At 44.1% G+C, this 25,862-nt stretch overlaps 1 protein-coding gene across 1 annotated transcript; it reads left to right on the forward strand.

Annotated features, from left to right (window-relative positions):
• Positions 1 to 944: 944 nt before the first annotated feature.
• On the forward strand, positions 945 to 22,450 carry LOC139422748 (chondroitin sulfate proteoglycan 4-like). The gene is made up of 17 exons (XM_071174068.1): positions 945 to 1,141; positions 2,784 to 2,947; positions 5,814 to 6,063; positions 6,169 to 6,597; positions 6,870 to 8,178; positions 8,300 to 9,395; positions 9,513 to 9,770; positions 9,938 to 10,177; positions 10,462 to 10,715; positions 10,955 to 11,177; positions 11,332 to 11,508; positions 15,893 to 16,091; positions 16,338 to 16,469; positions 18,320 to 18,495; positions 18,639 to 18,822; positions 19,057 to 19,550; positions 19,689 to 22,450. Exons 1-17 carry the CDS (start codon positions 1,057 to 1,059, stop codon positions 21,336 to 21,338), a joined length of 7,320 nt encoding a protein of 2,439 aa, XP_071030169.1. The 5' UTR covers positions 945 to 1,056; the 3' UTR covers positions 21,339 to 22,450.
• The last annotated feature ends 3,412 nt before the right edge of the window (positions 22,451 to 25,862 follow it).

Genomic DNA, 25,862 nt, shown 5'->3' on the forward strand with positions numbered 1-25,862 from the left:
ACCGGTGCGCCTGGCACCTACAATACCCCATTTCAAAGGCACTTAAATCTTTCGTCTTTCCCCATTCACTCTCTGAATGGCACACATACACGATCCGCCTCAATTGTCTCAAGGCTTCACAATCCTTCTTTAACATGTCTCCTCCCCTTCACCTACACTGGTTGAAGTGGATTTAACAGGTGACAACAATAATGGATGATAGCTTTCACCTGGATTCACCTGGTCAGTCTGTCATGGAAAGAGGACTGAATGTTTTGTACATTCAGTATAGAGTACATTACTGCTTTTTGCTATAATAATACTCATGTTTAAGAGAGGCCAAAGAAACTTATTGTACAATATACAGTATATGATATACTATTAACAAACTATTTTATCTATTTCATCTTTAGTAGGGGAGAGTCCCGTTGAGACCAAGTCTCTTTTTACAAGGGAGTCTTTCATTACAAAGCATAAATGAATAAGTCAACACATGTAACATGTAGGTAAACGCACAATGTGTTTGAAGTTTCAAATTCGTTTTCTAAGAAAAATTGTATTTGGAGAAAAGGTTAGGTTTATAGGTTTATTTGGTAAAAATATGTCGATGTATCATAGCTGCAGGCCTACATTTGCAATTAGGCGAACTGACAGGGCGGGGCTATAGTTCACGTCCCTCCTCTGACGTTATTTTGCGTGATAACGTGATGGATGCACAGGTAAACTGGAAACTGGTTTTCACTCGTTACCACAGCCACAAAGTCAAAACTGTCTTTATCGTAAAGATGAATGATTTTTCTGTTGCTTTTTTTGGTTTTAGTTTTAGGTTAGGGTTAGGCATAAGGTTAGCAGTGTGGTAAAGGTTAGGTATAAAATGTTATTTTAAAACCATACATTGAAGAAATAGGCGGGGTTTGTGACTTTGTGACTGTGGTAATTAAGGACGACCCTGCACACTGGACTTTACACTCAAAGTTGGGAATGAGGGGGGTGAATGGCGGTACCGCCAGTAAAAACAATGGCATTTAAAAAGGTCCCAGATTTCTCTCTAAACGGAAAGTAATGAAAGAGTAAACTATGGAGACCTTCCTAATGTTATTAAACGAGTTGTTTCTCATCAAGCTTCTTCTTATGTTTTTCTCCAGCGGACAAGTGTTGGGAGGTAAGTACAGAAAACCTGTGTAATTCTTTGTCCATATGAAAACTTCCTCTTGAATATTTCATGAGAATGATACATTATGGTATGATAATATAATTAGCATCTATCTATTTAACTGTTGACTCATTTGTATTGTGCAATCTAGGCTACTAGTCTACTGTATATGTGATCTTCTTTTATTAGCAGATTGACTTGCATTCAGGGATTTTGACGTTTAGATAAAATCACATTTATTTGTTCGATTATAATAATACATTGCATGAAGCATTATTGTTTTGTTGTCGTTATAAGAACAGAAGAAGGTGACAGATTTATAATTCAAAGTGATGCAGTGTTATAGCAGGCAGATTAATATTAATCCAATTAGTTAAGGATCTATAAACGCGATAAGACCTCGTAGGAGGACACTGCCAGTGACACGATAACATAGGCTGCTACTATGTATTTGGAGCAGAAGTCTCCTGACAGTATGTCTTTTTCTATAGCTATTTGCGAATATATATATAAACTAGCATTACAGTTTTATTACATTGTTATAACCACATAATTAAATATAATATTACATTGTATCGCAATGGTTCTACCATCTGATGCTTTTTCCATGGCTGACCAGAATTAGGTTTATAGTGTAAGTGAGTTGGAACTATCCAATATAGTGTTTCCCCAAATAGGCCTAGTCTATTCAATGATAATGGGTTGCTTTGTGAGATGTCAACTGTGATTCTGCCAATGATGCAACTAACTACTGAAGGAACAGCAGTCCTGATGTAGTAGACGACATGTTTTAGGTCAGCATTTGGAAAGTTGCACTGCCTGACCTCATGCACTACTATTATGGCACCTTGCCACTTGTGTTTTTCTCCTCACACTATTCAGTCTGGAATAATCAGATAAATACTAACTGACACCATTAGTTTGGCCTCACCTGACCCTTTTACTCTGGGAATCATAGGTCATTCACAAATATTCTCTACACACTCATTTTCCTTCCATGGGTATTTTGGTTCTGGGCCACTGCTCCAGATATTCTGAATCTGAATGATGTCCCGCCAGCAGCACAATCTGCCTAATTTTCCAGTTAGAACAATGCTCAGGGCATGAGAGTTTACATGAATTGAATTCAGATACAGCCAGTAAAGGTCACAAACACTTTGCAATAATAGCGAGCACTTAGTCCCTGTAGCAGGGAAATCAATAAGTTAAATGGGATGCTGCCAAAGGGAAGACCTCATTTTGCTGCCTCAATAGGCTAAATGATTGTTGTTAGCATTCCCATGTGCTTTAAGAAAGGGAAAAACCAACAGGAACAAAGTTACTATAGTGTTTTATGCAAGTTAACAAATGCTGAATATCTACATTATTTGTTGTTGGGTTCTCTAAAAAGAAAATGAGCGAGGAAGATTAGGCCTAATGCGTTGTTTTGCAGCATGAAAAATAGGCTGCCCTTTGGCACCACTGGAATAGAATGGAACTGCTCATACAGTTCCATTCTTATACAGAATTTATCTTCAGTGTATGGAAATAAACCCTGCAGAATACAGCAACAGGCTGTGACATGATTAGCACCTAGCTGAACCAAATCTTATTATTCCTAAATCTTATGACATCATATAGAATGATTTTTCAATCTGCTGTTTGTACACAGCCTCATTCTACGGGGATGGATATGTCCAGCTGAGGACTGTGGAGTTGTCCAGCCGAACGTCGCTCCATGTGCGCTTCCGCACCTCAAGTCACAGTGGACTACTTTTCATGGCTGCCGGGGAGACAGACTTCCTCCTGCTAGAGCTGCACTCTGGTCGCCTGCAGGTGAGAACACACCATACAGATAAACAGACATGCTGTAGCTCAGATATTGCAGGTGAGAACACACCTTACAGACACAGATATGCCGTAGCTTAGATTTGCATATTACTTCATAGGCTCAAAGCAATGCTCCCGGGTGGCGCAGCGGTCTAAGGCACAGCATCTCAGTGCTAGAGGCATCACTGCAAACACCCTGGCTGTGATTGGGAATCCCATATAGTGGCGCACAATTGGCCCAACGTTGTCCTGGTTTGGCCGGTGTCGGCCGTCATTGTAAATAATAATTTGTTCTTAATTAACTGACTTGCCTAGTTAAATGAAAGTTAAATAAAAAAATGCTCACCTTACACACTACACTCTTAGGAAAAAAGTGCTATCTAGAACCTGAAAGGTTCCTGGTAGAACCCTTTTGGGTTCTGTGTAGAACCCTTATCCATAGAGGGCTCTACAGGTGGCCTAGCAGGAACGTCTGCCATTCTGCCCTTGAGCAAGGCAGTTAACCCCCAGCAACAACTGCTCCCCATGCGCCGATGACTTTGATTAAGGCAACCCCTCTGATTCAGAGGGGTTGGGTTAAACATGGAAGACACATTTTGGTTGAATGCATTCAGTTGTGCAAATGACTAGGTATCCCTTTCCCCAAAAGAGTTTTATCTGGAATCTAAAAGGGGACAGCTGAAGAACCCTTTTGTGGAACCCTACTTTCTAAGAGTGTATCTACTGTCCAGACTACATTCTAAAGAAATCAGAAAATACTGTCACACCTCCCGAGTAGTGCAGTGGTCTAAGGCACTGCAACGATACTACAGACCAAGGTTTCTTTCCCGGGCTGTGCCACAACCGACCCAGCGTCGTCCGGGTTAGGGGAAGGTTTGGCTGGTGGGATTTTACTTGGCTCACCGTGCTCTAGCGACACCTTGTGGCGGGCCGGGTGTCTGCGGGGTGACCCCAATTGCCAGTTGAACAGAGTTTCCTCCGACACATTGGTGTGGTTGGCTTCCGGGTTAAGCTGGCGAGTGTTAAGGAGTGCGGTTAGGCAGGTCGTGTTTCGGAGGACGCATGACTTCACCTCCGCCTCTCCTGAGCCCGTTGGGGTAAAATACCCCCCAAAATATTTTTCAAATACTGTCACTGTAGAGATGACTACAACAACATCAGTTCTGACCACTGTGATCATGTATAACTCAGTACTGCTCTTAGCACTTATACTTTGGAGCACAGACAGGCCACAACAATCATTTTCTCTAGATTACAGATTGTGGACACCCCTTCAAATGACTATTTCAGCCACACCCGTTGTTGACAGGTGTATAAAACCGAGCACCGAGCCATGCAATCTTCATAGACAAACATTGGGAATAGAATTGCCTTACTGAAGTGGCACCGTCATAGCATTTCTGCCCTGCTAGAGCTGCCCCAGTCAACTTGAAGTGCTGTTATTGTGAAGTGAAAGCGGCTAGGAGCAACAACGGCTCAGCCGCGAAGTAGTAGGCCACACAAGCTCACAGAACAGGACCACCGAGTGCTGAAGAGCACCACGCTTAAAATCGTCTGTCCTCGGTTGCAACACTCACTACCGAGTTCCAAACTACCTCTGGAAGCAACGTCAGCATAAGAACTGTTCGTTGGGAGCTTCATGAAATGGGTTTCCATAGCCGAACAGCTTCTAAAATCACCCCTTAGTTCCAGTGAAGGGATCAGTGTGGAATAACTTGACTGGCCTGCACAGAGCCCTGACCTCAACCCCATCGGAGACCTTTGGGATGAATTGGAGTGCCGACTACAAGCCAGGCCCAAAATCAGTGCCTGACCTCACTAATGCTCTTGTGGCTGAATGGAAGCAAGTTCCCACAGCAATGTTCCAACATCTAGTGGAAAGTCTTCCCAGAAGAGTGGAAGTTTTTATAGCAGCAAAGGGGGGACCAACTCCATATTAATGCCCATGATTTTGGAATTAAATGTTTGACCAACAGGTGTCCACATACTTCTGGCCATGTAGTGTATATAGGCAGTTATTATCCTCAGAATGACCAAAGGTTAAACCCAGAGGAAGGCTATGTTCCTATTGCTTTCATAGAAAAAAGACCCTGTGAATTGAAGGATTTACCACAGTCCCTGACAAGTTCATTCATGAATCTTTCTGGAAGAGACCACAGTCGGTTAAATGTTAGTATCTGCTGCAGCATGTAAGGTTATAGTTGATGTGTGGCTGTAAATGTGGTGGAATGGATTCAACCTGGTATCCTGCTTGTGAATGACCTCTACTTATGCTATGTCAGACAGAAATATGGGGAGGAGAACAACTACTTTTGTGCTACTTTCCTGAACCCTTCTGTTGTTTGATGATTTTTGTAACAAATCTGTAATGTTATCTTACAAAATAACCACCAATTAGTCTTTTGTTAATTTAAAAAAACATTTCTTGATACCTTCATCTCTCATTTACCCCTCCTTCATCTCTCCTATATCTTTCCTTCATCTCTCCTTCATCTCTCCTTTATCACACCTTCATCTCTCCTTTATCCCTTCATCTCTCCTTGATCCCTCCTTCAACTCTTCTTCATCCCTCCTTCATCTCTACTTCATCTCTCCTTTATCACACCTTCATCTCTCCTTGATCCCTCCTTCATCTCTCCTTTATCCCTCCTTTATCTCTCCTTTATCACACCTTCATCTCTCATTGATCCCTCCTTCATCTCTCCTTTATCCCTCCTTCATCTCTCATTTACCCCTCCTTCATCTCTCCTTGATCCCTCCTTCATCTCTCCTTGATCCCTCCTTCATCTCTCCTTTATCCCTCCTTCATCTCTCCTTTATCCCTCCTTCATCTCTCCTTCATCTCTCCTTTATCATTCTTTCTTTCTCTCAGGTTCAGTTGGATTTGGGATCAGGTGAGCGTACCCTCCGCTCTGAGAAGGGGGTTCATCTGAACGACTTGGCCTGGCACTCTGTGGAGCTCCAACACGACCAGCACAACGTCACTCTGTCGGTGGACCGCCACTCTCACACCAGCGTCAGGATCCCCGGGCCAGACCTGGACCTCAGTGTCCATGATGGGTTGTTCGTTGGTGGGACGGTTGGCCTGGACAAACCCTATCTCCATAGTGACGATGCCACAGGTTGGGTTAGAAGAAAAATATTAGATTTAAGTTATAATCAATGACTATAAAGTATTCTTCTTCTCCTCCTCCTGCTCCTCCTCCTCTTCCTCCTCCTCCTCCTAGGCTTCCGCGGCTGTGTTGACGAGGTGCTCTTCAACCAGCACAACTTGCTGTCCAGCCTGAGGCCCTACTCAGGATATAAGAGTGTCCATGAGGTGTCTCTGGGCTGCAGTTCTCAGTTTTCTGCAGGCGAAGACGACCCCATCAGCTTCTTCAGTTCCAGGGCGTACATGTCCCTGCCCCCGTGGGACGTCCCTCAGGAGGGGGTGTTGGAGTGTGAGGTACATACCTCCTCCAAAGAGGGGATTGTCCTGTACAGCTCTGCCCACCAGAGTGACTTTATTGCCATGGAGATCCAAGAGGGGACTTTGGTGGTTGTCGTTGGTAACGGCGGGACTAGGACGGAGCTGCACTCCCTCACGTACGTCAACAACCAGAAATGGCACCGGGTGAAACTACACTTGCTTCCTCACAGCCTGCAGCTGACTGTAGGTAAGGACAACCTGTTCGGACCACGATGGAAACAAGTAGTAAACCTTTATTTTGTGTTGTCATTGTTGATTTTAAATTCAGTGTATCCACTTGTGTGACTGGAATTGTATTTTTTGAGTTGTCAAATTAGGGCTAGGGTTAGGGTTACAGAATAGTTACAGTACTGTAGTTGGAATGTTTTTGACAGTTTGTTGAACATCTACTGAACATCTAAAAAGCATCTATTTGAGACTATTCAAATAAAGTGATCCCAATGAATTGTATCTTTCTAGGTGAGGAGATAGTCAACCACAGCCTAGGGGCTCATTCCAAGTCCTTGCAGCTCCGAGGCCCTCTCTACATGGGTGGTGTGGATGACAGATCACGTTTAGAAGCCAGGAAGGCCGGCCTACTGTCTTTCAATGGGAAGCGGCTGGCCGGTGGAGGATCCTTCAAAGGCTGTCTGAGAGACATCCGTGTCAATGCGCAGAGGATGGGGCTTCCCCACGCTGTAGTCACCAAAGACATATCTGTCGGCTGTGAATTAGAGAAGCTTCCAGAAGCAATCACCACCGTGAGCCCCACGGCTGTCCTCTCTGTCACCTTGCCACTCGTCCACCATAATGGATCAGACAGGGACAGGAAGAGGCCGGGTCAGAACTTTCTGGTTCTGAAAGACTTAGTGGTTCCAGAAGGTGGGAGGGCTCTGTTAGAATCTAAGCACATCAAGGTGAACCTAGAGTTCCGGAAGCTTGGAATCCGTCAGTCTCAGATTATGTTCCGTATTGAAGAGCAGCCTGTGCATGGCCAGCTGAGGCTTGATGTGGATCATTCAGACCAAAACGAGGATTGGACCTTCAGCATGCTGGACCTGTGGCACGGTAGAGTGATCTACGTCCATGGAGGCTCAGAAGACCCCCAAGACTTCTTCATGTTCTCTGTCTTTACCAACAGCAAGAAGGAGATCCCTTTTTACCTCAAGGGAAACAAACTACACCGCTTCAACATCAGCGTCACTCCCGTCAATGACGCTCCCGAGCTCAGCCTCCCTGAGGGAAGTCTCTTCATCCTCCTGGAGAACTCCAAACGCCACCTTAACACGGATGTTCTCAGAGCCACCGACCTGGACAGCAACTCCACAGACCTAGTGTTCACCGTACTGGGGAACCATAATGCTGAAGCAGGCTTATTGGAGAAGCAGGACCACCCAGGGACGGCCATCACCACCTTCTCCCAACCCGACCTGGAGGAGGGGAAGGTCAGCTATGTGCATACGGGAGGGCTGGTGAGGAACTCCCGGATGGCTGTGAGGGTCAGTGATGGGGACAAGGTGAGCAACACAGTAGTACTAAGGATCATGGCTGTCCAGCTTGAGCACAAGGTGGCCAACAACACAGGGGTGGAGGTGGACCAGGGTGGGGCTGCTGTCATCAGCAGCCAACACCTGGCTATGCAGGTAAACGTTGTGAAGCAGGGCTTTGACATTCGCTATGACGTGGTGGAGGCACCTCGATATGGCGAGCTGCAGCGTCTGCACTCCAGCGGAGAGTGGAAGCCTACCTTTGTCTTCTCACAGAAGCTTCTGGAGAAAGAGCGCATCAGGTACCTAGCTGTGTTGTTTGATCTGTGTTTGTGTGCAATTGTCCATTGTTTTAACACCACGAGTTGAAGGAAATATTTACATTTTATGGACAATAAATATTTTATTTTCGATTCTATTCAGGTACCTCAACACCTTCCAGGAGATCAGGACAAGCAATGTCACAGATCAGTTCAAATGCAGGGTCAGTGTGGGCTCAGCAGTGACTGATGAGCTGGTTTTCCACATCACGGTGCGGTGGATCCACTTCAAGGTTACCAGGAGTAAGATGGAGGTCAGCGGTGTGAGGAAAGTCCTTAGCAACGAGGAGCTCTGTGTTGTCTCCAAGGGCATGAAGCTCCATGACAGTGAACTTCACTTCAGAATGCTATCCCTGCCAAAGAAAGGACAGCTCGTGCTCAAAGACGAAGTCTTAATGAAAAACTCAACATTTAGCCAGAAGAATATATCTGACCACATGGTGAAATATGAGGTTACAGGTAGGCCTCATGAGGACACAAGGGACTCGTTTCGTTTCCAGGTGGTCTCCAAACACGCACATTCAGGGGGTTACGACTTCAGAATCAACATCAAGGCAGATGTTCATAGCCTGATCCTAACAAACAAAGGACTGTCCATCCTGGAAGGAGAAAGCAAGGTAATCACCAAGGATTTGCTGTTTGCTGAAACAGTCGGGGTCAAAGCAGCACTTTATACACTCACCAGCAGTCCTAAACATGGTAAGTTAAAGAGGATTAATCTCTCTAATTCTACGTCTATTAACGATAACATCACGGCTTTCACCAATCAGGACATCGTAGAGGACCGCATCATGTATGTGCACGATGGCAGTGAAACCATGGAAGACGCGTTCACTTTCCACACCACCGTCGCCAAACACACCAAAGCACACAATCACAAACGCACACACTCCAAAAAAGAAAACACTCACACCATTGATAACATCTTCAACATCTCGATTGCCCTTGTCAATGACGAGAAACCGGTCCGCGTTGTCGACAAAGTTTTCCACGTGGCCAGGGGCAGGCAGAGGCTGCTGACGTTAGACGACCTGCGCTACCACGACGCTGACTCAGACTTTGATGACAGTCAGCTGGTCTACACTAGACGGGGAATCCCCATGGGCGACCTGGTCCTAGTAAACGACACAGGCCACAAGTTGTACCAGTTCAGCCAGGAGGACCTGCAGCAGAGGAGGGTGCTGTTCATCCACAAGGGGGTCAGTATGGAGAGAAATCAGTAACTTTTATTACACACAAAATACACACACATACACACACACAGTTTTAAATATTGCTTTGTTACAGTTACGAATATTAAAGATTTCACTCCATAGGTCAGCTTTGGACGCTTCGTCCTATTCGTGTCAGATGGGAAACACTACACATCCACACTGTTGGAGGTCATTGCCCAGGACCCCTACATCCAGGTGGAGAACAACACAGGCCTGCTGGTCCAGAAAGGCCATGTGGCCATCTTGGGTTCGGCCAACTTCAGTGTGTTTACAAACCTGGATGTCCGAGACGATGAGGAGGTGGTCTGCCAGGTCTTCCTCCCGCCGAGACACGGGCATCTGTTCCACAACAACGTTAACGTAAAATCATTGAAATAGCACCAGCATTGTATTGTTTGTAATGTGCATGTTGTGTGTTGTGATGTTGTTCATTTCATTTGACCTAGGGCATCAATAAAAGTTCAATTCAATTCAAAGGCAGACCGGTTTAGTATTATTCAATTCAATTGATTCAATTCAATTTGAAGGTGGATCGTTTCACTCAGCATGATCTGAAGGTGGGCAGCGTTCAGTATCGCCATGATGACAGCATGAACCTGGCTGACTCCTTCAACTTCACGGTGAGCGTTAAAGAGGTGCGTCTGGACGCCAGCGTTGGGGTGAGAGTGTACCTGGAGAGCCACCAGCAGCCCCCCACTGTACTCTACAACCACATTGTAGTGGTGGAGGAGGGCAAGTCTGTCAAGATAAACAGAGGAGACCTGGAGGTGAGATACTACATTGAAGTTCCTTATTACAGGGCAGTTTTTCTGTTAAGAAGTTAAGAACCATGGGCTATCGTCACAAGTTTTAGTTATAAGGGACACAGGAACAGATCCCATTAACTTAACTGGGGTGTTTTATGCTTAGGAATAATACTATAATGAATTTACAAACATAGACACATTTACACATTACTTTTTTTGTCTTGTAAAACACCACACTTCTCAAATACCACCAAATAGTCTAATCTCATGTCATGTCACATCTTTCATCTCACCTCTGTTTTCAGGTGATCCATAAGGACAGCCTCCCCTCTGAGATAGTGTACAAGGTGAAGACGGCTCCATCCCACGGGTTCCTCCGTAGGTCAACCCAGGGAGAGGACAATCCCTACCAGGGTACCAGAGAGGAGACCATCCACTCCTTCTCCCAGGAGGATGTCAACATGGGACACATCCAGTACCTCCAGGTGGATTCAGACCAGACCCACGACTCCTTCCTTCTGGACGCCTCTAACGGCATCACAGTGGTCCATGACATCAGGTAAGATGATGACAGGCTGACCAGAGGTTCATGACAGGTAGGTAGATGTCAGGCAGAACAGAAGCGGGGAGGTTGCCTGTTCAAACCAAAAATGTGAATTACTCTCCATCCAGGCACCATGCACCGCGGCTGACACTGTGCCTCGATGTGTGTGTGTGTGTGTGTGTTGGGGTAAAAGGCAGAAGATTAGTTTCCATTCTAACCAAATGGACAATAAGCATCTCATTCTATTCTGTCAGGGTCTCCGTGGACATCATCCCAATCCACATCCCTCTCAATGTCTTCAACTTGACCTTAGAAGAAGGGTCATCCACGGCCCTGACCAAGGAGGTCCTACAGGTCACCAACAGACACTTCTCTCAGGTTGACTTCTTCTATCATGTATCTGAGCCGCCAAGCCATGGTCATATTGAACACGCACGCATTCCTGGACTCTCTATTCCCTTCTTCACACGCAAACAGGTTAGTAAAAGGTCCAAGGTCATCTATGTTTTTATCTTCTTTAGGTGGAACATCTTCTACCAGTAGGGTTTTAAAAAGAGTGTCTATACTGTGCAGATGGAATTATACTGGACAGATAGAGTTCCTAACCTCCGGGTCATTTCTGTGATTTCAGGTGGATTCAGGGCACATTTATTATGTCCACGATGGAAGTGATACACTGTCAGATAACTTCACCATTATCGCCAACGACACAGACACCAGAAAGCACAGCCAGCCCTGCATGGTGTTCGTCCATGTGACGCCTGTCAACGATGAGGCCCCAGTCATCACAGCCAACAGGATTCTAAGGGTGAGTTGTTATGTGTATATAACACAATAATACTGTAGTAACAGATATGTGTAATAACAGAGATGGTAGGAACTTGAGAAACTGGCAAAAAAAGTCATGTCAGTGTGTTTTAGCCTCATGATTTTGAGGAACAGGGTTTATAAGAAAATGATGTAATTGGCTCTATTTTGGGAGTGGTTAGGAAACTGTGTCACTGGTTGTTTGGCAACATCCGGTACATTTGAACCTGTGTCATGAAAAATAATTTAGCAAAGGCTTAGAGTTGAGAGTTTGCCACAACTTTGATCAAATAGTTGGAATTCCTGAGCTGTCCCTCTTGACCTTGACCTCTTGACCTCTTGAACTGTTGTTGCTGGATTTGAGTCCAATTGAGTTATTTTGCTGTTCAAATGTATGAGCCACAATGTAACATTTACATCCTTGTGACTTCAAATATAAGAGTGTAGCATTGTTCCAAGACAATCCATTTTTTCGGTTACAAGTTAAGAATCTGGTATTTTGAACATTCAGTCAAGAGTGCACGGGTTTCCTCTTCTGGTATTTTTGAAGTACCTTAATCTGTCCACCAGGACATCACTCTCAGTGGTGGATTCAGACACCAACCAACCGTCATGACATACTGTAGGTCAGTGGTTCCCAATTAGGGGTACTTGGCCTATCCACAGGGGGTACTTGAGAAGACTCATGAGACCATAGGCCTACTGTTATAATGCACATGAGGGGGTACTTAAAACCCTTAAGGTCGATGTGCCCTGGAAATCTAAATAGCGTAATATAAAAATCCCCATAAAAATCTGTCAATTTACACTAGAGATGTATGTTTTTTTGCATTAGATCCACTTCCGCATCTGCAGTGAAAGGTGAGAGAGCTAGAGCGGTGTTTATCAGACCATGACACATCCAGAAAATCGGTCTTCTCACAAAATCGTCTGTAGCGTCCGAATGGTTTGGCCTAGAAACTATCATGTTTTGCTCTACGACCCACACAAGCGTCTTGGGACTCGTCTGAAGTCGGTACAGCCGATCTGCCAACTTCTGTCGGTAGTTTCCGAACAGTTGGGGCTACACACAAATATGACCCGTCTGTGGAAAGGTGAGACTCTCTGAACACGTACATGTTTTGCTCTATTATGTCCACAGGCCTCACAAGACTTGTCTGAAGGTCCCCCGGTACCAGTTGAAAAGATTTATGGAAGTACAGTACCAGTCAAAAGTTTGGACACACCTACTCATTCAAGGGTTTTTCTTTATGTTTACTATTTTCTACATTGTAGAATAATTAATCATTAACACATGTGGAATAATGTAGTAACCAAAAAGGTGTTAAACAAATCAAAATATATTTTATATTTGAGGTTCTTCAAAGTTGCCACCCTTTGCCTTGATGACAGCTTTGCACACTCTTGACATTTGCTCAACCAGCTTCATGAGGAATGCTTTTCCAACAATCTTGAAAGGAGTTCCGACATATGCTGAGCACTTGTTGGCTGCTTTTCCTTTACTCTGCAGTCCAACTCATCCCAAACCATTTCAATTGGGTTGAGGTCGGGTGATTGTGTAGGCCAGGTTATCTGATGCAGCTCTCCATCACTCTCCTTCTTGGTCAAATAGCCCTTACACAGCCTGGAGGTGTGTTGGGTCATTGTCCTGTTGAAAAACAAATGATAGCACAAACTAGATGGGATGGCATATCACTGCAGAATGCAGTGGAAACCATGCTGGTTAAGTGTGCCTTGAATTCTAAATAAATCACAGACAGTGTCACCAGCAAAGCACCCCCACACCATCACACCTCCTCCATGCTTCACGGTGGGAACCACACATACGGAGATCATCCGTTCACCTACTCTGCATCTCACAAAGACACAGCAGTTGGAACCAAAAATATTACATTTGGACTCATCAGACCAAAGGACAGATTTCCACCGGTCAAATGTCCATTGCTCGTGTTTCTTGGCCCATGCAAGGCTCTTCTTCTTATTGGTGTCCTTTAGTAGTGGTTTCTTTGCAGCAATTCGACCATGAAGGCCTGATTCACGTAGTCTCCTCTGAACAGTTGATGTTGAGATGTGTCCGTAACTTAAACTCTGTGAAGCATTTATTTGGGCTGCAATTTCTGAGGCTGGTAACTAATGAACTTATCCTTTGCAGCAGAGGTAACTCTGGGTCTTCCTTTCTTGATGGTTTTTGTGACTGCACTTGAAGAAACTTTCAAAGTTCTTGAAATTTTCCAGACTGACTTACCTTCATGTCTTAAAGTAATGATGGACTTTCATTTCTCTTTGCTTATTTGAGCTGTTCTTGTCAGAATATGGAATTGGTCTTTTACCAAATAGGGCTATATTCTGCATACCACCCCTACTGATTGGCTCAAACGCATTAACCTCTCTTGGGTAGGGGGCAGTATTTTCACCTCTGGATGAAAAGTGTGCCCAAAGTAAACTGCCTGTTACTCAGGCAGAAGCTAGGATATGAATATAGTTGGTAGTTTTGCATAGAAAACACTCTGAAGTTTCTAAAACTGTTAAAATTAGTCTGTGAGTATAACAGACCTCATATGGCAAGGCGAAAACCTGAGAAAAATCCAACCAGGAAGTGGGAAATCTTTTTGTAGTTTTTCAAGTGATTGCCTATCCAATATCCAGTGTAAATGGGGTCAGATTGCACTTCCTAAGTGGATGTCCCACTGGATGTCAACAGTCTTTAGAAAGTTGTTTCAGGCTTCTATTGTGAAAGGGGAGAGAATAAGACCACTCACAGTAAGTGGCTCAGCTGAAAGCCATGAGTTGTTTATCGCGCGCGGCCGTGAGCGCAAGCTCAGTTCCCTTTCCTTTCTAATGACAACGGAATTGTCCGGTTGGAATATCATTGAAGATTTACGATAAAAAAAATCCTAAAGATTGATTATATACATCGTTTGACATGTTTCCACGAACTTTAATGGAACTTTTTTGACTTTTCATCTGGACTTAGTGCCCGCGCTTTGTGCATTTGGATTACGCGAACAAAAAGGAGGTATTTGGACATAAATATGGACTTTATCGAACAAAACAAACATTTATTGTGGAACTGGGATTCCTGGAAGTGCATTCCGATGAAGATCATCAAAGGCAAGTGAATATTTATAACGCTATTTCTGACTTTTGTTGATTCCACAACATGGCGGGTGGTATGGCTTGTTTTGGTGGCTGTACTCAGATTATCGCATGATATGCTTTCGCTGTAAAGCTTTTTTGAAATCTGACAAGGAAAAGTTTATCTTTAATCCTATGTATAACACTTGTATCTTTCATCAACCTTTATGATGAGTATTTCTGTAAATTGATGTGGCTCTCTGCAAAATCACCGTATGTTTTGGAGGCAAAGCATTACTGAACATAACCCGCCAATGTAAACTGAGATTTTTGGATAAATATGAACTTTATCGAACAAAACATACATGTATTGTGTAATATGAAGTCCTATGAGTGCCATCTGATGAAGATCATCAAAGGTTAGTGATTAATTTGATCTTTATTTCGGCTTTTTGTGATGCCTCTCTTTGGCTGGAAAATGGCTGTATGTATTTTTGTGACTAGGCGCTGACCTAACATAATCGCATGGTATGCTTTCGCCGTAAAGCACGCTACCATCCCACGTAGCTTAGAGAGTTAAGAAGGAAAGAAATTCCACAAATTAACTTTTAACCAGGCACACCTGTTAATATAAATGCATTCCAGGTGACTACCTCATGAAGCTGGTTGAGAGTGTTCAAAGCTGTCATCAAGGCAAAGGGTGGCCACTTTAAAGAATCTCAAATCTAAAATATATTTTGATTTGTTTAACACTTTTTTGGTTACTACATGATTCCATATGTGTTATTTCATAGTTTTGGTGTCTTCACTATTATTCTACAATGTAGAAAATAGTAAAAAAAAAGAAAAACCCTTGAATGAGTACGTAGGTGTGTCCAAACTTTTGACTGGTACTGTATATATGGAGACAGTTTAGCGCCAAAAATAAGGGGTTAAATACATGTAAAAAAAGAAATATATACAAATGTTTCCTGATCTTTCTTATATCTCTCAGATATAAGACAGACATTTCAGAACAAACATCCTCTAGATTTTTCATCAAATTATTATTATTATTTTTATTCTTCAAGGGGTCTTACAATTCAAAATCAAATAGCAAAAATATCCTTGGTATGACCTTGGTGGTATAGTAACCAATAAAGGTTGGGAACCACTGCTGTAGGTTGCGGTACAATACGATGGTAGAATATTCATAGAATTTCCATGTTTGACAGAAATCTTTTCATTTCTCAATCGGTTTCTTTCTGCTTGTTTTGCTTGTCCTCTTCTCAACCTGTAACTGTCCTCTTCTCTACATGTCCCCTTTACAGGTATGGGTGAACTCAGTCACAGAGATCAGTGTAGATGACCTGAGTGCTGAGGACAGTGACTCTCCACCGGAGGACCTAGAGTTCATCGTGACCCCGCCTAGTAACGGTCACCTGGCCCTGAAGAGCGCCCCCTCCAGACACATCCTCAACTTCACCCAGACACACACCCTCCACGGACAGCTGGTGTTTGTCCACAGTGGTGAGACTATGAATACTGGATAGTAGATATCAATAGGAGGTAGCCGTTCTTACAGAATAGAAGGTTAGTAGCACTGAAGGGTGCAATCAAAATGCTGGAGATGCAAGTGGACAATATACGACATGCAAGTTAGACATACAAGTCATATCCCTGTTCTGGTGCTTTTTAAGGGTTATAACCACAGACATATGTACAGTAGTATATCTAACGACCAGAAGCATTAAGACAGACTTTTGTTCCTTGCAGGTGCCTTGTCGGGAGGTTTCCACTTCCAGGTCAATGATGGGGTGAACTTTGCCCCCCGACAGATCTTCAGCACCACGGCACGCTCCCTGGTCCTCAGCCTGGAGCGGAACCACGCCCTCACAGTGTTCCCAGGTAACAGTAACTAGATACACTGAGTATAAGAACACCGGTCCAAATCTGCAACATTGCTGGGTTTTTCACACTTAAAAGTTTCCTATGTGCATAAAAAATGGTCCACCATCCAAAGGACATCCAGCTAACTTGACACAACTGTGGGAAGCAATAGAGTCAACACCTTGTAGAGTCTACGCCCTGACGAATTGAGGCTGAGGGCAAAAAGGGGGAGGGGGGGAGGGGATGCAACTCAATATTAGGAAGGTGTTCCTAATGTTTGGTATACTCAGTGTATATAGACTTTCAACTAAGCCCTCACAGTGTTCCCAGGTAACAGTAACTAGATATATGGAACATAAACCAGTTATGCTGTTCCCAGGTAACGTAACAGGAAATATAACTATAGCCACCCCCTACACCATAATCAGAATAAAGGTTATTGTCCTAAAGAGGAAAATCTTGGTACAGTTCACAAAGTGATTATATTAAACATATAGAACACCCCCCTCCCCCACCGCCGCCGCCACCTGCATTAGCCTCATTGTCTAGCCTGGTCCCAGATCCGTCTGTGCTGTCTTGCCAACCCTTTTGGTGTTTCGCATGACAATGACCATAGGAGTTGTCAAGGCAGCACAAACAGATCTGGAACCAGGCTAGTAAACCCCTAGTCTTTCTGCTGCAGTATAAAGTCATTCTCAGCCTGTACTGAATCAGATGATCATGGTGCCAGCTGCCAGCCTGTACTGAATCAGATGATCATGGTGCCAGCTGCCAGCCTGTACTGAATCAGATGATCATGGTGCCAGCTGCCAGCCTGTACTGAATCAGATGATCATGGTGCCAGCTGCCAGCCTGTACTGAATCAGATGATCATGGTGCCAGCTGCCAGCCTGTACTGAATCAGATGATCATGGTGCCAGCTGCCAGCCTGTACTGAATCAGATGATCATGGTGCCAGCTGCCAGCCTGTACTGAATCAGATGATCATGGTGCCAGCTGCCAGCCTGTACTGAATCAGATGATCATGGTGCCAGCTGCCAGCCTGTACTGAATCAGATGATCATGGTGCCAGCTGACAGCCTGTACTGAATCAGATGATCATGGTGCCAGCTGCCAGCCTGTACTGAATCAGATGATCATGGTGCCAGCTGCCAGTCTGTACTGAATCAGATGATCATGGTTCCATCTCCCAGTCTGCAAATCAGATGAAAATGGTGCCAGGTGCCAGCTTTTAACAGCTGGTTATGTGGTAGGTTGCTAAGTAACTTAATCATACTTAACTTACCAGCTATTATGCCTCCTGGCCAGAGGCCTGGTTTATCAAGATCATAGGATAACGGAGGTGGCATAGTCTAGAAAGGTTCAATCGCCCTTGAGACCATGCTACCAGTACGGTATCTTCCAAGATATTGTTGTCTAGAGAGCTGCATGTAACACCCCACCTGAAAAAAACATGCAATAGCTATTTAGACTGCCTGTCTCTGTCCTGGTTATGTTTGTAATACTGCAATGTCCTTGTAGTTACAACAGACAATGAAGTTTGTACAACTTGCCGATCATGTCTTTCATAGTTACAACTTGTAGCTACAACAGAAGTTTGTAGTCTACAACATGTCAATCTTTTATTTATAACAGACAACAGACAAGACGTTTGTACAACCTGCCGATCATGTCGTTTATAGTTACAGCAGAAGTTTGTACAACATGTCTTACCCCAGACAAAGACGTCCGATCATCGGTGTACAATTTTTTGGTGTAAAGTAGTGCAGTTTGTTTAGCTGTCGGAAAGAGGTGTCCAGAGAATCTGGTCACGCAGCTACTCTGCAGGTTTTATCCCTACTAAACACGGTCCTGTTTTTTCTCTGCAGGCTCTGTGAATACCATCTCTCAGAATAACCTTCTGGTGGTAACCAACGACAACGGTGACATGGGAGGGAACCACTCCATCCTTTACAATGTTACCAGTCTTCCAAAGCTGGGGAGACTGGTCAGAAAACAGACAGACAACTCTACTGCAGAGATTTCCTCCTTCACACAAGACATGGTAATGCAATATCAATTCTTAGAGACACAGTTTTATTTATGTTTGGCACAGTTATGTTTACTTTAGAAGACACATTTTAAGAGTGTCTTTGCAACAATAACTTGGATTTTCTTTCTTGTTTCTCTGTTGTCCTGTTATGTTAGGTGAATGAGGGTTTGATTAGTTATGACCAAACCCATCCTGAATCGTTGGGATGGATGACTACAGACTCCTTCACTTTCACAGTGTCTTCGTCCCCTGTCTCTCTGCAACCTCAAGTCTTCAGCATCCATATCTCCTATGAGCATGCTCCTGCAGAGCGCAACACCATCCTCACTGCTAACACTGGTGGGTCAGTTAGTCTGTGTTGCTGTTAGACAGACAGACAGACAGACGAAGGCTCTACTGGACTCTTGACAGTAGTATTCCCAGCTAACCTACCCTGCAGAATACAATCACTGGTCCAAAACCTCAAGTTAAACTTTTGAATGTATTCTTATTTGCAATGACAATCCTGATATTTATGAATGTTCAATAAAAGCGGTTTGTTTATGTGTGTATGTTGTTTTTCTCTGTTACCAGGTGCTGTTGTGACTGAAGGTAGCAGAGTGGTGATTGACAAGATGCAGCTGGATTCCTCTAACCTGCTGGGCAAGCTGTTGGAACCCCAGCGACGTTCCTACGAGGTCTGGTACCACGTCACCTCTCTACCCCAGCACGGCATAATCACAGTGGGAGAACGCAACCTGACCAGCGCCAAACCCAACTTCTCCCAGTTCATCCTGGATAAGCTTGGAATCACATACCAGCACGACGACTCCGAGACGACCCAGGACTTCTTCACCTTTGAGGTTTGGCTGAACCGTAAGGGCCAGCCTCCCCAGAGACCCTCAGAGCCCAGCCTGATAGTAACAGAGTCGTTTGACCTCACAGTGACCCCTGTCAATGACCAGCCACCCCTGCTCCGGACCAAGGCCCCCAGTCTGAGGCTGGTGCAGGGGGACACTGTGGTCATCAGCCCTGAGAACCTCCTGGTGGAAGACCTGGACACCCCTCCAGAAGAGATCCATTACAAGGTCTTCTTCATGTTATCGTTTACACCTTATTTGTTGTTGTCATTTTTACAGTAATTCTGTTTTCCCTCCTTACTTTTTTCTGTGAGTTGTTGAGACACGTCTGTGAAATACATTGACGTTTTATTTCATTTGATTTAGGTGATCAGCAAACCCAACAATGGCTTCCTGTCTCTAGGAGAACAGCTGAATGAGACAGTGTCTGCCTTCTCCCAGGCGGACATCAACCATGGTAGAGTCCACTTCGTCCAGGACGGAGAACCCTCTTCAGGGGTGTTCTACTTCAGTGTGACTGATGGGTTCCACCGGCCGCTATACAAGCTCTTCAACCTGGAGGTCACTGCAGCAACCGTCTCCATGGTGAACAACACAGGATTGAGGCTGGTGCAGGGTCAGACAACCGCTACATTGACAACAGAACACCTGGCTGCAGAGACCAATGGGAGACACAGTGTGACGATTCACTATAGAGTGACCACACCACCACACCATGGCAGTCTCCTCATGTCCGACCTGCCAGTCAGTGAGTTTAACCAAGAGGACCTTCACTCATGCAGACTGTCCTACCACATGACGGACCTCACCTCCTACTCAGACAGCTTTGAGTTCACAGTCTCGACACCGGAGAGCAACATGACCGCTCAGATGTTCAATGTCACGGTCCGACCGCTCATCCATTTCAGCGAGCGTGTCCTGATCCCGAGTGGCATCGCCGTGAAACTGAGGAAGGTCTATCTGGACGCCACAGACCTCGCCACACTCAGCGGCAGTGACCCTGTCTTCCACATCCTGTCCCCGCCCAAACACGGCAAGCTGGTCAAGGTGACCTTTGACCTATCGGACGGCGCCAATCACTCAGTGGAGTCGTTTACCTTCCGGGACGTGGTGCAGGGCAGGGTGGCCCTACAGGAGACCCTGGTACAACAAAGACACAGCAACAACATCGCCGATCAATCAACATCTTTACTGTCCCAACTAGGGACTGCCGACAACAACACAACAGAGATCCATGTGTCCATGCTCAATGACTCCTTTTCATTCCTTCTGAGGGCGGATAATGTTCAGCCGGCTGTAGGAGAGTTTTTATTCACCATCGTGCCATACGAAGAGAGTTTGAACCACACGACCAGGTCACCTGGGCGCAATCAAACCACAGGCGGCAGAGGGACTACAATCCACTCTGCAACCCACCCTCACACCACAAACCACAAGACCCACAACAAGACCCTACAGAAGCAGTTCAAAGCCCGTCACCACTGGGGGAACCAGACCCACGGAGGTCACCCCATGATCCCCACCGTCCCTGGAAACACCCATGGGAAACACAACATCCACGGCCCCCACAGAATCACCCCAGTTCGGGGAGAGTCCCTGCCCCGGCCGGCCTCCGACCCCCTGCTGCTCATCCTGCCCTTCCTGGCCTGCCTGCTGCTCATCGTCATCCTGGTGGTCCTGATCCTGGTGCTGCGCCACCGCAGGGAGAAGAGGGCCTTATCCAGAGGGCTCATTCAGGAGCTGGCGGCTGCAGCCGGAGATGGAGGCCCAGAGGGGAGCCCCTACCTGGGCAGACCGGAGAGGAGCATTGCGGTCCCCTCAGTGGTGGTGACTCCGCTGCTGGGCCCTAATAGTTGCCCCGGTACTCCGGTCCTCAATGTGCTGCGTAGGGGAACGCTGGCTCCACGTGACCCTTGTCTGCTGCTCTGGGCGGTAGACGCTGTTCCTGATATGGTACAGGCCCAGCAATGTCAACACCCCGAGCCCACTCTGAGAGACAACCAGTACTGGGTGTAATTGATCCACAGCTCATACCCCTACATTGAAACAGAGATACTAACTAAACTTTATACTATTGAGTAACTATTGAGTACCCCCACACCTACTCTGAGAGACAACCAGTACTACGTCTGATTGAACCCATACATACCCTGAAACACAGAGACTTGGTTTAACCTTGCACCCAATATACTGTAACTATTTACTACTGATGTTTGCAATGTTGGTGCTGTTTGCTGGTTTCATTGTGAACTTGATTTTGGGTCCTTATATAGAAAGTTCTTAATTGGTTCTACAATTCACCCTGTTACAATGTTTTATTTGTGGCAGCTTACTATTTTACTTTGGTTTTATTGGGATTTTATATTTTATACGTTATTTGACCAATTAGTTTTGCGAAAAGATGTTTCATTATAACTTTTCACAATGGCTTCAAAAACCTGTCCGTTTTTTTTCAGACCAGTAAACTGTTTATTTATTTTAGTGTAGTTGGATAATTCTATTACAGTATTTATGCTTCCTGTTTTATAAAAGATGTATGTTTCAGTTTGCGGTTACACTATGTAGTTTACATTAATCTGACTACTGTAGCAATGTACTGTACGTACACATCTGCTTGTAGCTTGAAACAGGAACTGAGACTACATTAGATCTGTTTTCAAGAAGGTGCCTTTAGTTTGAATGCAGTCAGTCAGCCATGATGTTGTAATGGTCACAATGTCTTCTAGTCTGGTTAGGAAAAATAGACCAAATACTTGACTGACACACTTTTTTTGTTGTAAATAATTATACTGAAATGCATGTCTTCACTCATTATCCAGTATTTTATAACCATATGATAACTTGAACACACACCTGTTCATCACACATGTCATGCCTGATTCAGTGTTTCCATTGGCTAGTAAATATGCAGCCCGCTATTTCTATCAAAAGACTTGACACACTCTTTGTTTATAAATAATGCATGTCTTCATCCAGTCTTTTTGTAACCAAATGATAACTTTATCATGCCTGCGCTTCAATGTTTTAAATGTCTGAATACAAAGTACTATACTGTACATGTAAATAAATACAGGATGCAGTCAAATATGTCTATGGTAATAAAGATGAGCTATAATGAGAACACATACTACACCAGTCGATGTGTGCTCATCTTTGCTGCAGCCTGCAGTAAAGACGTCTGTATTTTTCAAATAAAATATTTGTGTTATATATAGGTTGTGTACAGGGCTGTGAAAACGTATTTGCTCCCTTTCTGATTGTCTCTACTTTTGCATATTTGTTGATACGGATTGTTCTTCAACCAAAACCTAATATTAGATAAAGGGAACCTGAGTGAACAAATAACACAACAGTGACATACTTATTTAATTGATTTCATAAACAAAGTTATGCAACACCCAGTGCCCCTGTTTTAAAAAGTAATTGCCCCCTTACACTCAATAACTGGTTGTGCCACTTTTAGCTGCAGTGGCTCCAACCAAACACTTCCTGTAGTTGTTGATCAGTCTCTCACAATGTTGGCCCACTCTTCCATGCAGAACTGATTTAACTCAGTGACATCTGTGGGTTTTCAAGCATGAACTGCTTTTTTCAAGTCCTGCCACGACATCTCAATTGGGATTAGGTCTGAACTTTGACTAGGCCCTTCCAAAACTTCAAATTTGTTGCTTTTTAAGCAATTTTCATGTATACTTGATTGTGTGTTTTGGGTCATTGTCTTTCTGCATGATCCAGATGCACTTCAGCTTCAGCTCACAGACGGATGGCCTGACATTCTCCGGTAGAATTATCTGATACAGATCAGAATTCATGGTTCCTTCTATTAAGGCAAGTCGTCCAGGTCCCGAGGCAGCAAAACATCCCCAAACCATCACACTACCACCACCATGCTTGACCGTTGGTATGAGGTTCTTACTGTGGAATGCAGCTTTTGGTTTTCGACAGGCATAATGGGACCCATGTTGTCCAAAAGCCATACTTTTGACTCATCTGTCTATAGAACATTCTTCCAAGAGTCTTCCAAGAGTCATCCTGGTGCTCCCAGGTTCTTTTTGGCAAATGTTAGTCAACGTTTTGGACGAGATGGGTCGCACTATGTCTGGTGAAAACCAAACACTGCATTCCACAGTAAGAACCTCATAGGAATAGTCAAGCATGGTGGTGGTAGTGTCTAATATTCTGTTTTGGTTGAAGATCTGACCAAATTCAGTATAAAAAATATGCAAAAATAGAGAAAATCAGAAAAGGGACAAAAACTTTTTCCCGGCACTGTAGATGTTTTATCATGTGTTGGCTGGCTATGGTTTTTTTTAAGAACTCTGAGTTTATAGCTAATGCACTGTAGGCCTACACGGGAAAGTGACTTGTGCCAGCTCAGTATTACAGACTGTAAATTGTCTTAAATGAGTAGCCTATGTTGGTCTGGACTGACCTTTTCAGTTGCCATTAAGACTAGAGTACAGCTTCTGTTTCTTTATATCCTTCCATTCAACTCTCCACTTTTCCACCAGACTTCAGAGGCCCATGTGGGCTGGACTGGGGCAGAGTGAGGTACACACAAGGGGGGGGGGGGTAAGATTTCACTTAAAGTGAACGCAACTGAACAAGACATCTTCAGATTCATCACTAACATTCCACAAACATTGCAATATGCTTCCGATTACATAAAGAAAATATATCAGTCACCATTATTGACAGTTAGGAATATAAGTAAAATCAAGTTCCAACAAGTGGACTGTTTCCACAGAGAGAGACTGCACCAGAGCCCCAGCCAGTGGAAATAAAATGGCCTCCTTTGTTCTAGAGATGAATGGACTTGTGGTTCTTTGTGAACAGGAACAGTAACTTAAAAAAGGTGTCACTGCAAAACGGTCTAGATTTAGGGGTCTGTGGACATCACATAAACACTCATTTCAGCCCTCATTAATAATTAGACAGGGGTGAGATGGTAGCAGAAATCCCTCCTCCTGTATGTCGAGAGACAGTGTCTTTGACCCTCCTTTGCAGTTTGGCTGCGCAGTTCAGAAGACTGCTATGGCATTCTGAAATACACATTCAGAAACACCCTTCCAGGAGTTGTGAAGTTCTGGTGCATTGCACAGCCCACTGCTATGTAGTCGATCTCAAACATGCACAGTCCTTCTGAGAGAGAGGAGTAGCCAGTCTGTGCAGAAATGAGTAATAGAGATCATATTAAATTACTAGAGGGGCTATGTCATAAACCCTAACAGTTCCATAATGGGGGGGAATGGCAGCCATCTTGGTCAGGGAGAAATCCAAAACCAGTCGAATTAGAATGAATGGCAGTAGAGGCATAGGTGAAGCATTTCCTGCTTTTACTTATGCAGGAAAATAGAAGTAAGGCATGTAATGCACAGTATCAGAAATTCTATAATGGAATTATAGTCAACCTAAAATAATGTCAAATAATTATAAATACAGTTTATTTGGGTTTTATACCCATTTTCATGATAAATAGCTGTATGTATGTAAACAGGCCATAAATGTCTCAGATGTTGTTTTCCAGGAAAGCTGTGAGTGTTATTATATGATACAATATCAGTACTTGTTGCATTTACAACTTGTTTAAGTCCTATCATCTACTGATATCAGCCAGTATCTGGTTGTGGATTGACTGCATTATTTGAATGGAATGTTGGCATATTGGCAGTTAATTAAAGCTGCAATATCTAACTATTTGGGTGATCCGACCAAATTCACATAGAAATTGTAGTTATAGTTTAGTCATTCTCATTGAAAGCAAGTCTAAGTAGATATGTACTATGTGTGCTATTTCTATGCTTCCCGTTCTTAAATGTACATTTGCGTCCAACATGGCTGACCTTTGGACCATCATAAGAAGGTTCATTTCCATTCTAGTATTCTAATTCCTAATTCTATGGAATAAGTAATAAAGGAGTCAACTAAGTCGTTCTGTGCTTTGAACTTTGCTCTGGCTAAGAGTGTCTGACTAAAGGCTGTTTGGCTGCTGCTTATCCTCACTAACTTAACCGAGATAATGTTTGTGAATGTGAACTTCCGTGTGGACAAACTTGAATAGACTTTGGATCACTGTTATCCTTTAACTTCAAAATGATAATGTGCACCTCCTGTGATTATTAAGACATAGGTGAGCCAACTCAATATTAGGGAGGTGTGCCTAAGCTTTGGTATACTCAGTGTATATAGGACTATACACTGTTCCTTGTGTCATGTGATGAATAAAAGTCCCTTCTACATATATTAGTCTGTTCAGGGTGATGCGTGCTAAGTCATCTAGCAGTACCCCAGTCAACCTGGTCAAATAACTTACATAACTTAATTACAACTGCGTTTTGGGAGGACACCAACAACGGTCCTTCAATTCTCATATAACACCAACAACGGTCCTTCAATTCTCATATAACACCAACAACGGTCCTTCAATTCTCCTATAACACCAACAACGGTCCTTCAATTCTCCTATAACACCAACAACGGTCCTTCAATTCTCATATAACACCAACAACAGTCCTTCAATTCTCCTATAACACCAACAAC

This window comes from Oncorhynchus clarkii, chromosome 12 (assembly GCF_045791955.1).
Source record: "Oncorhynchus clarkii lewisi isolate Uvic-CL-2024 chromosome 12, UVic_Ocla_1.0, whole genome shotgun sequence".
Classification (NCBI taxonomy): Eukaryota; Metazoa; Chordata; class Actinopteri; order Salmoniformes; family Salmonidae; genus Oncorhynchus; species Oncorhynchus clarkii.

What these genes read in the sequence shown, in the direction of transcription:
- LOC139422748 (XM_071174068.1), top strand. Translation starts at nt 1,057, where the DNA reads ATGGAGACCTTCCTAATGTTATTAAACGAGTTGTTTCTCATCAAGCTT. An exon ending in TAAACAGAGGAGACCTGGAG is followed by an intron (nt 10,178 to 10,461) that starts GTGAGATACTAC and finishes CTCTGTTTTCAG; the next exon opens with GTGATCCATAAGGACAGCCT. An exon ending in CCTCCTTCACACAAGACATG is followed by an intron (nt 18,496 to 18,638) that starts GTAATGCAATAT and finishes CTGTTATGTTAG; the next exon opens with GTGAATGAGGGTTTGATTAG.